Source organism: Psammomys obesus, unplaced genomic scaffold, assembly GCF_907164565.1.
Source record: "Psammomys obesus unplaced genomic scaffold, mPsaObe1.curated_primary_1811, whole genome shotgun sequence".
Lineage (NCBI taxonomy): Eukaryota > Metazoa > Chordata > Mammalia > Rodentia > Muridae > Psammomys > Psammomys obesus.
The window spans coordinates 61,852,884-61,868,555 of record NW_026585644.1 but is presented as its reverse complement, the minus strand read 5'-3'; the positions used below and the strand labels follow the sequence as shown (position 1 = coordinate 61,868,555).

Below are 15,672 nucleotides of genomic sequence, written 5' to 3'. Positions count from 1 at the left end.
GTTCACTGGAGGACTAGTTGCTGGGGTCAAGGCACCACTGTGGCCTGGAGTGGTAGTCAATGTTAAGGAACTGTTGGTGTCCTGAGATGAGGCGACGCCATTTTTCTGATGTGAAAGGGCAAGAAAACCTGTACAGAGTTGAAGGTGAGTAGGAAACTGTTTTTATGCTCACAGCTTAAAAAAAGAGTTGGAAGCTGGGTTGCTTTGGGTAATAAGTGTGATGATGATGATGAGGAGGATGATTATTATTATTTTGCTCTGGCTAAAGCCAGAGGTTTTAAAAACTATTGGTTTGGTGAGTAAAATCAGAGGAAGGAGAAAAAGATGAACTCTGAAACCAATGTAACCACAGAAGGAAAAGGAATGAGGTAGCCCCGGATTGCATTTGCCTTCCTCTTTGCTAACAGCCCCCCTCTCTACTCTCTCTGTCCCTAAAGGTCTCACCTCTGCTTCTTTTTGAGACAAGGACTCATACTATAGCCCAGACTGTCCTTGAACTCTGTGAGCTTCAGCATCCTGAGTGCAGGGGATTATAGATTTGAACCACTGCTAGTGGCCTGGACCTTCCACTCCTGACACAGCCCGTTCACTCAGCTCCCCACAAACATTGGAGTATTTGCCTCCTATGGGGGCCAGATTTTCTGAGCCTCCGGGAGCCTTAGCCCTCTTTTTCCTCTGACACACACTGGGCCATCCCTGTCTGCCATTTATGACTCTACCAGCAGGCAAACCCCACCTGAACAGCGCAGCCTTTCCCCACCTTTGTGCCTCTCACCTTTTAGGAATGCTAGAAGTAGCAGCAGGAAGAAAGGAGCCCGGATGGCTGGGGTCATGGTGGTGCTGAACAGGCAGGAAGGGTGCAGAAACAGACTAAAGGCAGGCGCTGCGTGTGCGCGGGTGGCGCGGCTCTGGTGCCTGCTGCCTTATACTAGTCCCTCTCCCGCCGGAGGCACAGTCAGAGCAGGTGATAGGTAACTAAACTCCACCCCCTCCCCTATTCTTTCTTCCTCCTCCTCCCCAACCACCCCGTGTAGGGTACTTGGGCTCCAATCACTCAACCTTATGACAACCTGGTTATTCTCCATTGGCCTCCCCCTTTTACCGAGTACTCCTTGACTTCCCCAGTGTGTATGTGGAGAAAACCTGGGGCCCCCTGGCTCTGGCTTTAGCCCCAGAGAAACACCGAAGGTGAGGAAAGGGAACACAGGAAGGCCCTTAACAACAAGACCAGGGAAACCCATCCCTGAGTGCCCGAGCCTTTTTCTTACTCTCCGCGGGTCCTTGAAAACCACTTCCCATGGGTTGAGAGGACATAAAGAGGCTGGATAACAGTGGACAGGTCGCTAGTTTTCATCTCCCTCCCCCCACCACTTCCCGGAATAGCCCTACCCTTCTAACCGCTCCCAGTACTCTGAAAACCACAGTCTCCGCCCCTGCCAGACTTTCCAGTAGCCTGGGTCTCTCTTTGGCTTTCTCCCGAGAAAGGCAGTGGGGGAAATTTCCACTTAAAAAGGACGAAACTTGGACTCCACTGAAGCCTAAGGTCCTTCCTACCCAACCCTCCACCTTGAGTGGCAGGCTAGCCGGTCCTCCTGCCCGGGAACGCCTGCCCTCTAGTGGTCACCATGACAGTCGCCCAGCCGACAACATCGATAGTGACAGACTGAGACCCTATGGGGAGATTTGGCAGCACAGCCCACGTTGAGAAAAATATCTTGGTTGTGCCTTGGTAAAAACAATCAATGACTTGGACAAACAGTAATGCACAGGGCTGGGGAGAAGCAATGATCAGTCCTTGGGCTACTCCAACCTCTCCGGATGGTGTTTGGGGGGAATGATGTTAAGTGGGTGGAGCCCCAAGGTGTGTGGAAGGGGTTATCAGGTTCTGTGATGAGGACATCGGGATGTGAAGAGGGCAATGGGACAGATTATGTTCAGGTAACTAGGTATTTAGGAAACAGAGTAAGTACGTGGGGCGATCATGGAATTTGGGAGCACAGAGCTGTGTTTGGAAGAGGAACGCTATTTGGGGCGGGCAGGAACGTGGGCAAACCCATGTGTGTGTGTTTAGGGAGAACTGAGAGGTATTCTGAAGGGCAAAAATAGTTTTGGGTTCACTGAGGACAACAGTCCGGATCCCGCGAGCACAGGCTGCGGTGTAAGCCAGCAGGAGCAGTTACAGCTGTAGTAGGTAAATAGTTCCGAGTCCCAACAAATACAAGACGGAAGCTGAAACTTCAGAAACATTTCAGAGGTGCACGAACGGAGGCATGGGACCCTCGCTCCCGCCGCGTGTAGCGCCTCTGAGCGGCTTTGTCAGGCCAGCTCTGGGCAGAGTGGGGACGCCCCACGTCAGCTCGCCCACAAGTATTTCAAAGTGGGCGGTCCCAAACCCCAACTCCCAGGATTGCCAGGCAACAGCCATTCAATTCGGTTGCTGGGACACCCGTCACCATGGCAATGGCTCCGCGCCTCTCAGTCTGAGTATTTAAAGAGCAAGCGCGCGCAGTGCTTCGGCATCGGAAACAGGCCTTCCTGGGCACTCGAGGCTCCCCTCCTCTCCTCACTCGTCCACTCTTCCGGGCTACCAGGCTCTGGAGTACCTCTAAGGTGATCCCAGTTCCCCAGAATGCCCCCAGTCCCCGGGCTCCACTGACCCAGGTGGTAGGGAGCGGTTTTCCGGGGCCCCGGGTGGGCGGGAGGGATGGGACGCGGTGCAGTGTTGTTCTTTCCCCCGCCAATATTGCACTCGTCCCGGCCTCCGGCCCCCTCGGCCCCCCCGGTGCCCCTTCACCCAGAGCGGGCTTTCGATCTCTGCCCAGCTTAGACTGAAGTATCGCTGCTGCCACGGTGAGTAAGTGGGGCTGGGAGGACACAAGCCATCCTCCAACCTCATCCTTCATTTGGTACTTTTCCCACCCAGATCCCAACTCAGGCAAACTTTCCCTAGCTCTCTAACCTGCACCTACCAGCCTTTCTTATCCCTCGGGTTCCTTTCTGTCCTGGAAAGGGCCTAAAATAAGTAATTGCATTGACTTAGAAAATAACTGAAACTTTATGGCAATGGGCTATTGTCTTTCCTGGGGTTAGAACCTAAGTAATAACCCTTGAAAGTCCCCCAACCCCTGCACAATGGGTCACTACCCCTCTGGGGCTGAGCTCCTTGGTGGGTGCCAGAGAACCGTCGGTTTGACTGAGGGGCTGTGGGTTAGACCCCAGGGTCTCCAGAATGGAGCCCAAGGTCAAAGGGTCTCCAATCAGGATTCTGAATCCGTGGCCGCCTCCTCACACCCTTCCCTGGAGCAGTTGCCTCCGGAATGGCTCAAAGTCCTCAGGCACTGTGTCTAAAGAGGGAAATAAGTCAGGGTCAGAGGATGTGGTTTTCCTAGGGCACAGGTCAAGTTGATCTCGGCCTAGGGCCTCACCGTTGCATCGATATTGGAGATTGGACCAAATGATGTTTTCTTGGGAGAAGCAGAATACACCGAGTCGCCCCCCTCGCATGGACGTGTCAATAATCACCCCAGAATCCGCCACTAGCTGAGGACCCTCATAGAGCTTCACTCTGTCCAGGATAGAAATATCATTGGTGCTAAGGTGCCAGTGGGCACTGTGCCACCAAGTCCTGGGGTCTTGTGCAACTCCCCTCCCCTTGTGCTCACTAGTCCTGAGGGAAGACTGGAAAGGGGAGGGAGGGGTGCTTTTTCTCAGGCCTTGGGCCCCTAGCTCTTTGTCCAGCTCCTTTTGCATCTCAAAGCACCAGCACATTCCTAGCAAGGATTGGGTTGCTATGACAATGAGCACAAAGGGTTGGGGGTGAAGTCACCCGCTTCCCAGGCTCTTGTCTACCACCACCCCTTTATCCTCTGCCCTGGCGCCCCACTGCTCTAGGTACCTTAAAGGGGAAACAACTCAGGCCTCTGGATTCTAGGCCTTTGGTCACAGGAAGTTTCGCTTCTAAGCAGACCCTTTCCCTTCCTTTCTGCAGTCATTCTCACCAACTGGGGACATTTGGAGGGAAAAGTCAAGCTGAAAGGCCTATAAGCTATGGGCCTTGGTTTTCTCTTCTGTAAATCATGGTTCCTTTCCAAAGTCAGATGCTGCTGGAACAAGATCTGACACTGAAGAGGTAGGAAGTGAAGGGCTCTTCCACAGGCTGCCAGGGCCTAGAGGCTCCCAGAGACCTAAAGGGCCTTGAGCTCAACACCTTGGATTTAGAGGTGTGAAGGAAAGCTGTGCCTGGTACCACCTCCTCTGTGCTGAGAAGGGAAATGGAAAGAGCTAGCTGCAAGCTCTACCCAAGACACCAAGAACCTGAGCAGAGGGAAAGTCAGTCACACTTCCCTGCCAGCAAGAGGGCATAGGGGGTTAAGTCTTGCCCCTGCCCCTCCCTTTCCTTACCGAATGTAGCCAACCTGGGGCCGGTGCAGCAGCTGCCATCTATAGGACGTCTTGTCACGCCAACCCACATTTCGTGGGTCAGTCCACAGCAGTCGTACCTGATCAGGGGTGTGGCCAGTATGCCACAGAGCATTCCGGAGGTGCTCGCCTGGGCCCGATAGTGATGTCACAGCCTAGGAGTCATTGACAAGGACATTGTGTTAACTGCAAGGGCAGGGTGTAGGGAGACAGAAGATGGTAAGAACCCGTGAGAAAGGAAGTCAAGGGATCAGAAGAATTCTCTGGAATGCTGCTTAGGCAATCTCCAGACTGGATGTCTAGGTAAGGAAGCTCCTAGGTAGTGGGGCCCCTGAAATTTGGGCAGGAACTGCTTTGGGAAAGTTGCTGGGCTGGGGAGAGTGGGCAGCTGGGATACCTTGAGCTGCAGCCCTGGTTGGGCCACTGCTCGGAAAGGTGTGGCCTGCCAGTAGGTCTGCTCTGTCTGTTTCCACATGACCACATAGAAGCGGCCACTGTCCTGGTAACTGAAGAGGAAGCCTGCGTAGTCATCATCAGTGACTGTGTTCACGTGAAAAGTGCCTTCAAAGTCCACGCCATTGAAGGCCGTGTATCCTGGGGTGGGAGTGGGCTAAATGTTAGGGGCTTCTTGGTAGCCTTACAGTAGGGTGGGGATGGGGGCATCAATGCCTGTCCCATGGAACCTGAGTCTTCTGATAAGTCCCTGCCCATTTCTCCCCATCTACCCTCTACAGGAGCCTTCCCTTTGGAAATTATTGAGCTGGGTGTCCCTTACATACCAACTGCAAGACCTGGGTCACTGTTCATAGTCTGAACAATTTCCATGCCCTGGAGTTGATAAGGAAAAAAAAATAAAAAGAGCCCTGATCCAGGTACATGATGTCACTTGGGTCCCAGCAAGTGTGACAGCACCCATCCAACCCATGACCTGCATACCTGGTTGAGTACAACCCAGTTTGGATCAATCTGAGCATCACCCTCAGGATCCAGAACCACGGTCTGATAGGCCCGGAAGTCTGTAAGGGTGACTTCTGCACTTTCCGGACACACATCCAGAGGGTCAACCACTGCGTCATTGTCAAAGTCATCTTCACACACATCACCAACACCGTTGCCTGAAGAGAGTGAAGCTAGGTACTCAGGCCCTGGCAACTGGCATCACTGGGGTTCTCCATTCCTGACCCTCTCTCCCTTCAGTAGACCTGCCACCTCCTGTGCATAGCTCTTATCAGTTGAACCATCTCTGGGACCCTCCCCCCCGTCCTTACCATCTGAGTCTTTCTGATTAGGATTGGGTACCAGGCGACAGTTGTCAGGCCCAGGAGGCACATAATCTGGGACACCATCATTGTCATCATCCCCATCACACTCATCTCCAAGTCCATCATTGTCTGAGTCCAGCTGAGAGCTATTTGGCAGCTGAGGACAGTTGTCCTTGGTGTCCTGATGCCCATCTCCATCGCTGCTCAAAAGAAGGGAACAAATACCAGCTGAGAAGGTGGGTTCCATCTTTTCCTTCTGTAGGCTTTCAGGGGCCTGCCATCAGATGAGATGAAAATCCAGCAGTAGGAATGGAGGGTAGACTGTGGGAATGATTTCCTGCTCAAGGGTGCTGAGTTAAGTCTACATGGAGGCAACTGAGAATTGTAGAAGAAGAAAGAAAAAATATTTCCTGGGAGAATTCCCTGGGAGACCTTGAATCTCTTGGCCCAGACCCTACCTGTCTTCATTGGTATCACAGACATCCCCCACCAAGTCGCTGTCTGCATCTGTCTGAGAGAGAGGGGTCTGATGTCACCATCTCCTGATAATTCTGTAGAGAGTAAAGGACTGGGCCTCCCCCACCAGATCCTCCCCTTCCCCCACTCCCCCCACTCCCCTGTACCTGGGTAGGATTGCTCATTTCAGGGCAGCTGTCACAGGCGTCTCCTACTCCGTCTTCATCCCGGTCTGTCTGCAGTGGGTTGGGTACTTTAGGGCAATTGTCCAGCCCATTGGGAATGCCTAGTAGACATGAGAGACAAGGCTGTTACTGACTGCGGGGCACACTCTTCTACACTGGTTACAGGCCTAAGCTTTGTCAGGAACCTGCTTGTGCCTTGTGTGATTTGCCTATATCTTGTTTAACCTCTTTGGTATTCTTAGGCCATGACCATAAGCCTGCTTCCCCAGTTCACTGACTCCCAACCTCCTGGCCTCACCTCTCCAGATCTCCCAGCCACCCCCACAGCCCCAGGCCTGCACCATCCCCGTCCACATCGTTGTCACAAGCGTCTCCTTCTCCGTTGCCATCTGTGTCCTTCTGGTCATTATTGGGGACATTGGGGCAGTTGTCACAGGCATCACCAAATGAATCTGTGTCTGAATTCTGCTGGTCCTTGTTGGGGAACAGTCGGCAATTGTCCTAGGCAAAGAAGTGGAGGAGAAAGGTCAGAAGTCCACATGCGGCTGGAGAGATGGCTCAGAGGTTAAGAACACTGCTCTTCCAGAGATCTTGAGTTCAATTCCCAGCAACCACATGGTAGCTCACAACCATTTATCATGAGATCTGGTGCCTTGTTCTGGTGGGTAGGCACACATGCAGGCAGAATACTGTATAAGTAAAAGTTAAAAAAAAAAAAAAAGTTCACATGCTTACTTTGTCCATGTCCTTATCAAAAATAATATCTTGGCTCATTGCTTGCTGCTACCCCACCCACCCAACCAGGTACAGAGCTCCACAATACATGTCCTAGGGGTGTTCCTAGAGAATTGCCAAGGGCCAGGAGGAGGCAGGATCGCAGGACTCAAAGACCACAACATAGAGAGCACTGGCGCTGAGAGGAGCAGGACATTTTGACCTTAGAGGTGTTTTGTTGTTCTGTTTGTTTTGAGACAAGCCCTCACTATGTAGCCTTTGCTGGCCTGATAGACCAGGATGGCCTTAAACTCACAAGGGTCCACCTGCCTCAGCCTCTTGAGTACTAGGATTAGAGATATGTGCCACTGTGCCTGGCCTGTTTTGTTTGTTTGTTTGTTTGTATTTCAAGACAGGGCTTCTCTGTGTAGCCTTGGCTGTCCTGGACTCACTTTGTACACCAGACTGGCCTTGAACTCACAAAGATTTGCCTGCCTCTGTCCCCCAGAGCGCTGGGATTAAAGGTGTGTGTTGCTGCTGCCACTACCACACAACTTTTTTTCCGTACATGCACTTATTTATGTAGTATATGTTTGTGAGCACACAAGTGCCACTGTACCTATCCGGAGGCCAAAAGATGACTTGCCACGATAGACTCGCGTCCCACCATATGCGTTCCAGGGATTAAGCTCAGGCTTGTCACCAGGCTTGGTGGCAAGTGCCTTTACCTGCTGAGCTGTCACACTGGCCTTGTTTGGTTTTCAGAGACAAGATTTCATTCTGTAGCCTAGGCTGACCTCCACCTTGCAGTGATCTCCTGCCTCTGTCTCCCAAGTGCTGGGATTAGGCACATGTCACCACTGCAAGTCTATTTCAAAGGTTTTTTGGTTTTGTTTTTTTAAGATTCATTTTTATTTTCTGTTTATGGGTGTTTTCCCTGAATATATGTCCGTGCATCACGTGAGTACAGTGTTCACAGAGGCCAGAAGTAGAGCTGGAGTTATAGATGTTTGTAAGCCACCATGTGGTATTGGCTATTCTTTTTTTTTTTTTTCTTCCCTTTTTTTTTTTAACTTTTTTTTTTAATTTTTTTTCTTATCAGTTACTTTTTATTAACTCTGTAGCCCAGCCGTGTCCCGATCCCTCATTCCTTCCCAATCCCACCCTCCCTCCCTCATCTCCACCATGCCCCTTGCCAAGTCCACTGATAGGGTGGACCTCCTCCCCATTCATCCGATCCTGTTTTATCAGGTATCTTCAGGACTGGCTGCAAAACTCTCCTCTGTGGCCTAACAGGACTGCTCCTCCCTTGGAGGGTGGGGAGGCCAAAGAGCCAGTCATTGAGTTCCTGTTAGAAATAGTCCTTGTTCTCCTCACTATGGGAAACCAATTGGTTACTGAGCTACCACAGACTACATCTGAGCAGAGGTTCTAGGTTATATCCATACATGGTCCTTGGTTGAATGTCAGTCTCCTGGCTATTCTTTAAGAGCAACGAATGCTTAACCACTGAGCCATCTCTCATCTATACACAACTTTTTTTTTTTTTTTTTTTTTTTTTTTTTTTTGGGTCTTTTCAAGACAGGGTTTCTCTATGTAACAAGAGTCCTGGCTGTACTAGACTCACTTTGTAGACTGGGCTGGCCTCAAACTAAGAGACCTGCCTGCGCCTGCCTCTGCCTCTGCCTCTGCCTCCTGAGTACTTGGGATTAAAGCCATGAGCCTCCATGCCTGGCCATACCTCAACATTCTTGATGCCATCCCCATCAGCATCATCATCACATTGGTCCCCTACACCATCGTTATCAGCATCTTCTTGCCCAGAGTTGGGTGTCAAAAGGCAATTGTCCTGAGGTTAGGAGGGAGGCAGAGGATCAGTGTTTGGGTGTGAGCCAGCCTTCACCCCACCCTTTTTTCCGCTCTAGCCTGGGGTCCTGTACCTGCTTGCAGTGCTTGTTGTTATCCATGCAGGGAAGCGCCTGGTCCGGATAGCCATCTATATCTGTGTCAGGCCCACACACATTCCCATTTCCTGCCCAGCCCACATTACACTAGGACAAAACATACAGTTGGGTTAGCAGTGTGGCCGTGCATCACTGTACCCCACAGCTCTCCCTGTTCTAGGCTCCGTGCCCCCATTAGTAAGTTTCCACACACAGGCTTACTTCTTTCCTATGAAGGCACTCAGGTCATTTCCTAAATATAATCACTAGCTTTACACATTTCTCCAGATCCCCCCTTTTTCTTCACTGTCTTAGGTCTAGTTTACCTGGCAAGACACGGCACCATTGCGTTCAAAGAGACAGTGAGCATGGACATGGCAGGGGCTGTGGGCAGGGCTGTGGCAGGTCCTGGCTGGAAGGCAGCCCTGGCTCTGGTTTCCCAGGAAACCCAGACGACAGGGACCACATTTGAAAGACCCCTAAAGAGTAGGGAGGTGGAGTTAAGAAGAAAGGGTGAACTCACCAGGAGCCCTGGACTAACCTCATTCTACCTGTGGGATATAAGACAGGCACTTTAGAACCACAGAGATATTTCTACCTCCTTTAGGGCCTTAGAACCTTTTTTTGTTTTGTTTTAAGACAGGGTTTCTCTTTGTAGCTTTGGCTGTCCTGGACCTCAATCTGTAAAGCTGGCTGGCCTTGAAGAACTCACAGAGACCCTCCTGCCTCTGCCTCCAGAGTGCTGGGATGAAAGGCGTACTCCACCACCATCCTTCCTCATTTTTTAAATGAGGAAGTTGAGGTTCAAAAAGATTAAATAACTTTCTAAAAGTCCCAGCTAGGAAAAGGAAGAACCTGGCAATCTCAGCCAGGTTCATGGAAACACTTAAAAGTGTCCACAGGGAGCAGGAGGAAGTGGGAAATTAGCAGAGGGAGTTGCACAACCCTTTCCCAGTCACAGGCAGGACAGCGCACTCAGCTCACCATCGTGTTGGTGCAGACGGAATTTGGGTCACAGCCTCCGTTGTTGCCATCATTACACTCATCAATGTCACTGCAGACCTAAAAGGGCAGAGTTGGGAGCCACAGACACAGAGCTCAGCAGCGACAGGTGAGCACTGGCATGTTTAGATCCAAAGCCAGAGCTGGGGTAGCCTTAGCTCATTTGTCACAAATCAATACAGACTACACCAACTAACCTGTTTGCTGGCCCGAGCATAGTCGATGCCCACACCAGAGACTCCAGTGCCCTTGTACCCTTGAGGACAGGCCTCACAATGGAAGCCAGGCATGGTGTTGATGCAGCTGGAGCCTGGGAAACAGGGGTCAGCATGAGCACACTGGGGACAAAAGGAGAAGGCAGAAGTCAGGCATTTCCCTGGGAAAGCTAGGCAGCTGTGTGTGATCTTAGAAGCCTTGCTCCTGGTATCCCTTCTGCAGCTCTCCCAGCCCAACCTCATGGTGCTCTGTTTCCCCTGGCTGGCCATCTCAAACCTCCCTACCTCATTGCCATCCCCTTCACTGTGTAATCTTCTAGTCTATCTTATGCCTTCTTTGCTCCCTCCTGTCTTTGCTGACCTCAGACTTTCCACTTCTGAACAATTTTCACCCAACTTTTTGTACCCTGGAGGGCTCTGCCATTCCTCACCTCATTGATGTCTTCACAATGGGTACCGTTGCCCTGCAGGCCAGGAGGGCAGGGCCCACAGCGGTAGCCTGGATACTCATACACTTCCATGCAGTCCACACCTCTGAAGCAGGGGCTGGGGCTGCAGTGGGAACGCTGCTCGTGGAAACCTGGGAGGTGGACACAATCATAGCCACCCTCTAGGGTCCCGATTCAGATTGCTGGGAAGGAGAAGCCACACAGTGGGAAGCATAACAGTGCTGCCTGGAGCCCTCCTCTACTCTCCCACTCACCGCACACCTGACACTCCATGATGGTGTTCCGGATGAGGGACATTTCCTTCACCTGATGAATGAGGAGGAGTCAGTTCTCTGAACATGCCACCACCTGCCCCCTCCCCAGAATCCCTTCCTTGGCTGGCCCACTCAAACCTGGTCTCGGATGTCATCCCGAAGCTCCACTAGGATCTGGTTGAAGAGGGTGAGCTGGGTGACCAGTGCCTTCGTCTGCTCCCCTGTTTAGGTCCAGCGTATGGAGATACTTAGAACCAAGAAGCTACTCTAAGCCCTCTGTGGACTGTAAATCAGCTCTTGCCCCCAAAGTCCATATCACACTTTTTTAAAAATTATTTTATTTTATGTGCATTGGTGTCAGGGTGTCAGACCACCTGGACTGCTTATGGATAGTTGTGAGCTGCCATGTGGGTGCTGGGAGTTGAGCCCGGGTCGAGTGGAAGAACAGACAGCGCTCTTAACCACTGAGCCATCTCTCCATCCCCCAAAGACTGATTGATTTATACGTATGAGCACTTTATCTGCATGTATGCCTGCATGACAGGAGAGAGCATCAGATCCTATTATAGGTGTTTTTCAGCCACCATGTGGTTGCTGGGAGTTGAACTCAGGACCTCTGGAAGAGCAGACAGTGCTCTTAACTGCTGAGCCGTCTCTCCAGCCCCTAGCACACTTTTAAACCCCACCCATGACAGAGGAGTACCCCCCTCAACCACCTCTTCACAGTCAACTCACCTAAAATGGATTGCAGTGCACTGGTCACTAGAGGAAGAAGTGATAGCAGTCAGGGGGGTGGGCTTCTGAGGTGGGGGAAGAAAATGGGTCTGGAGTGGGGACATGACTGGCACCTCAAGAAAGATGAAGTGTTGCAGAGAAGCAGGGCAGAGGTGATACACTACACCATCTCATGCTTGGTAGGCAAGCGCTCTTTCCACAACCCCACACTCAGAAGCATCCCATTCCATAGAGCTAAGGCCCTCTGGGCATTGCCTCAGAGAAAGTAAAAAAAAAAAAAAAAAAAAAAAAATCTTGGTTCCCAGGGGTAGTCGGAGGACTCCAACTGAGAGGCCATCCAAAGCAGGGCTGCGACCCTAGTACATTCCATTTCAAACCCTTTCTCAAGCTGCCACTTCAAGAGCCCTTTGAAGTCTCTGGGAGAAGTGGGTGTTTGCTTAGGTAAGAGCCTCTGAGCATCCTTGTCAGAGGCCAGAGTGAGAGGTCTTGGCTGGAAGTGACAGCTGCCAAGAGGAACTAAAAAACCTTGAGACTAGCAACTCAGCCATTACCTTACTTCTTCACCCCCTAGAGTTACAGTCCTCAGAGTTACAGTCCCACAAGGTGATTTTTTTTTTTTTTTTCTGGTACATACCTCCTGAAAGCCTCAGGAATGGGCAAGCTAAGGGAATGGGCATTGAGTGGGAGGGAAGTCAAAAGGATGGGATCTATTACCTGCACTGTGAATGGAGTCATCTCCTTGGAATGGACATTCACTCAGGGCTCCTACCCGGGCCATGGAACCACCCAGAATAATTTTCATCGATTCCACAAAACCCTAGGAGCCAGCAAGTGGAGTAGGAGTATCAGTTAGCTCCTCTAGGTGCTACAAACCATTTCTCCCAAACCAGAGGATCCTTCCTCTCACCTGTAGCCTCAGATAAGCCTTCTGTCCAGTTCTGATCTCCAAGCCACTGACCTCCGCTGGAGGAATGGGCGCCAGTGCTGGAAGGCCAGCATGTTGGTCACCCAGTTTACAGTCCACATACAGCTGCAAGCCAGGGCTGGGTCGAGACGGTCCTCGGAGCCTCAGGAGAGCTGTGTGTGTACGCCCATCAGCAAGGCCTGCTTGCTGTAGGTTCACTGCGTGGACTTTGCCATCTTCCCGCTGGTACCGCACCAGCACTGCCCAGGATTGGAGGTCAGTGTACGGGCACTAGCCGCCATCCCACGTTCCAACTAACTTGGATCATCTCTTCTAGACACCACTTTCCCCACCCCCTGGCTGTCAGTTACTCTCGTTTTTTGTTTTTTTGTTTTTTTCTTCGAAACAGGGTTTCTCTGTGTGCAGCCCTGGCTGTCCTGGGCGCTCTTTGAAAACGAGGGCTGGCCTCGAACTCACAGCAATCCGCCTGCCTCTGCCTCCTGAGTGCTAGCATTAAAGGCATGTGCCACCATGCCTGGCTCCTCTCTTTGTTTTTGTTTTTTTGTTTGTTTGTTTTGAGACAAGGTTTTTCTTTGTAGCCTTGGCCATCCTGGAACTCACTCTGTAGACCAGGCTGGCTTCACAGAGATCCGCCTGCCTCTGCCTCCTGAGTGCTGGGATTAAAGGCATGCTCCACCACTGCATGGCAGTGCTACATCTCTTAAGATAATTCCCAATTTGTATATGTATCTCTCAGCACCTTGGTTTTTCAGCCAGGTGGGTGGCACACAACTTTAATCCCAATGCTTGGGAAGCAGAGGCAGGCGATCTCTGAGTTCAAGGCCAGTCTGGTCTACCAAGGGAGTTCCAGAACAGCCAGGGCTGTCTCGAAAATGAATAAATAAATGTTTTTCAAATTATCCTAAGATGAAGACCTTATTAGTTCTCAATGCCTTAGATAACTATCCTCTCCCAATGTAACAGCTAGGTCTACACACTGAACTTTACCAGAGATCTGAGTGGCTCTATCATTGCTGAGACAGAGATGCCTCATTCTCCCTCTAAGCATCCCAACATATAACCTACCATCTGTCCCTATAAATACCAGGCCTTACCCAACTGTTTGAGTACTTCCATACCAGGTGTCCCTAGTAGAGGATAAGGAGAACAAAGAGGGGCCTGGGAGTGGGGCTGCTCAAGGAGTCATTGATGCAGGAAGGGAGAAGCCCACCAAGTCACCTTTGTTGATCTTGCCCACAACAGAGGCCTCCAGCCATCTTGTGTTGTCTTGGCGGGAGTAGAGGCCAAAAAGGACACCACCTTGCTTTGGAGGGAGGCGGAAAGTGGACAAGAGGTAGATGTCCCCAGCAGTAAGTAAAGCTGTCCGGATCTTCTCTGCCACAGCTAACATCTGTCTGGACTCGCCCACAGTCAGCAGGTCAATTACTGGCCAGGTAGGGATTATCAAAGTCAGAGAAAGGGGTTGGTGTTGAAGCCTGCCCTCCCTCCTGAACTCTCGGAGGTGAGGCATCCTTAATTATCCTCCACCCACCTCTGGATAGCATAAATCGCCTCCAAAACTCAGACTTGCTGGGAATGGTGGTATATGCCTGTAATCTCAGGCCAAGAGAATTGCCTCAAGCAAGTGGCCAGCCTCGGCTACAAAGAATAGGCTACAAGACCCCATCTATAAAAACAACCTCAGCCCTTTTCATTAATGGGGAACAGAGGTAATTGTTCCCTCCCAGCGCCTTCTGTGGCTTCTGCGTTGGCCTTGGGAACCTATCGGCTTAGAGCCCACTTAGATATCCCACCAGGTGGCGCAAAGGAGACACTGCTGACTAAAGACTGTAGTGGCACCTGGTGCCCACAGCTCAGAAACCAGAGGTAGCTTCTCTACTGCTGGGTTTATCTCCCTTCAAACCAAAAAGCCATTCCTCCCATCCTAGGGGCTCATCACACACGGCTAGATAAGAACAGCTGCCCACCAAGGGCTCCGAGCCTCCCACCACTGTTTAGCCTCTCCAAATTGGGAATGTAGGACCCAACGCCTCTTCTGCCTCCTGTGTCCTGGCCAATCTGTGGTTTCCCGCCAGCCAGTAAAGAATCTTTGCTTGTGTCATCTGCTCCAGCTACCTCTCCTACACCACCCATGGGCCCATCCCACCACCAGATCTCCGGAAGAGCTCAAGCCGCCCAATCCCCACCCCCATCCTATCTTTTAGTAGCCAAGAGCCAGAGTAAAAGGGGGACTAAGCCCAGGGTCTCGCACTGTGCAACCACCATCAATCAGGCTGCTTTCCCAAACTGTCCTGTTGATGCACTGACACAAACTCAGTCATTCGGTCTTGGCATCCAGCTCCTCGTCCGTCATGGTCCCCATGCCTGACACTGGGCCACTTTGCACTCACCTACCACTCTGGTGCCCACTCCTCCCACATTATCACCAACTCTTCACTGGAGTGTAACTTTTCTCTCCACCCCAATTTCAGGACTCTTCCCTCTCCTCAAACCCACAAGTGGTCTGTTACTTGTCTGGGGGCAAAGAAAGGAGACAAAGAGGTGTCAAGGAGGATGGATGCAGGCTTACCCTGAAGGTCCTGACTGGCACATGTATAAGAGCAAAGGAGGAGAAGAGCCAGGGCCCCCCAAAGTTCCGGCTTCTCCATGCCGCTTAGCCGGTTCACTACCCCTGGCAGGCAGGCGACTGGGAGGGAAAAAGACTAGGCGGAGAGCAGGAGCGGGAGGGGCGGAGGGACTGAGAAGAGAGCTGGGGGGGGGGGGGGGGGGGGGGGGGAGGGGGGGGGGGGGGGGGGGGGTGAAACAAAGAACTGCCAATCACCTTGGAGGCATCACCAGCTCCAGAACCAGGGCCACTGGGAAAGAGTCCTACAGCTTTCCTTGCCTCCTGCTCCTCCATAATGGTCCTCTCTCTGCCCTGGCATCTGGTTCTTGGGGGCCTTCTACTGACAGCGCTACCAAATGCTACTGTTCTCTGGAAGCCGCGGTTGAAAAAAGACAGAAATCCGTGCCTTTAGGCATTATTTCACGGTTGGCGGAAAAGGGTAGCAAAGGACTTGCCCAAAAACCAGCTTGCTACAGTTCCTAGAGGATGCCCACGACATTAGGCTTAT

The 15,672-nt window shown here is 51.6% G+C and overlaps 1 protein-coding gene across 4 annotated transcripts; it reads right to left on the bottom strand.

Moving 5' to 3' along the window:
* Window positions 1-2,781: 2,781 nt before the first annotated feature.
* On the bottom strand, window positions 2,782-15,229 carry Thbs3 (thrombospondin 3). Of its 4 annotated transcripts, XM_055620586.1 has the most exons (23): window positions 15,129-15,229; window positions 13,778-13,984; window positions 12,542-12,798; window positions 12,349-12,451; window positions 11,635-11,661; window positions 11,038-11,120; window positions 10,900-10,951; window positions 10,628-10,776; window positions 10,179-10,319; window positions 9,964-10,041; window positions 9,306-9,458; window positions 8,977-9,087; window positions 8,778-8,885; window positions 6,664-6,823; window positions 6,305-6,423; window positions 6,140-6,192; window positions 5,688-5,881; window positions 5,356-5,534; window positions 5,199-5,247; window positions 4,817-5,013; window positions 4,402-4,574; window positions 3,426-3,565; window positions 2,782-3,344 (listed from the first exon to the last, which is right to left on the bottom strand). In XM_055620586.1, exons 1-23 carry the CDS (start codon window positions 15,205-15,207, stop codon window positions 3,286-3,288), a joined length of 2,871 nt encoding a protein of 956 aa, XP_055476561.1. In that variant the 5' UTR covers window positions 15,208-15,229; the 3' UTR covers window positions 2,782-3,285. The 4 variants fall into 4 exon arrangements, with proteins under 4 accessions (XP_055476561.1, XP_055476585.1, XP_055476569.1 ...); XM_055620610.1 differs by lacking the exon at window positions 11,038-11,120 and having other exon boundaries at window positions 10,907-10,951; XM_055620594.1 differs by lacking the exon at window positions 11,635-11,661.
* Between the last annotated feature and the right edge of the window lie 443 nt (window positions 15,230-15,672).

Coding starts and splice junctions, on each gene's coding strand:
- Thbs3 (XM_055620586.1), bottom strand. CDS start 15,207: ATGGAGAAGCCGGAACTTTGGGGGGCCCTGGCTCTTCTCCTCCTTTGC. Junction 9,459..9,963: donor CCGTCTGCACCAACACGATG/GTGAGCTGAGTG, acceptor CCTACTCTTTAG/GGGTCTTTCAAATGTGGTCC. Junction 6,824..8,777: donor ATGGCATCAAGAATGTTGAG/GTATGGCCAGGC, acceptor TTCTTTGCCTAG/GACAATTGCCGACTGTTCCC.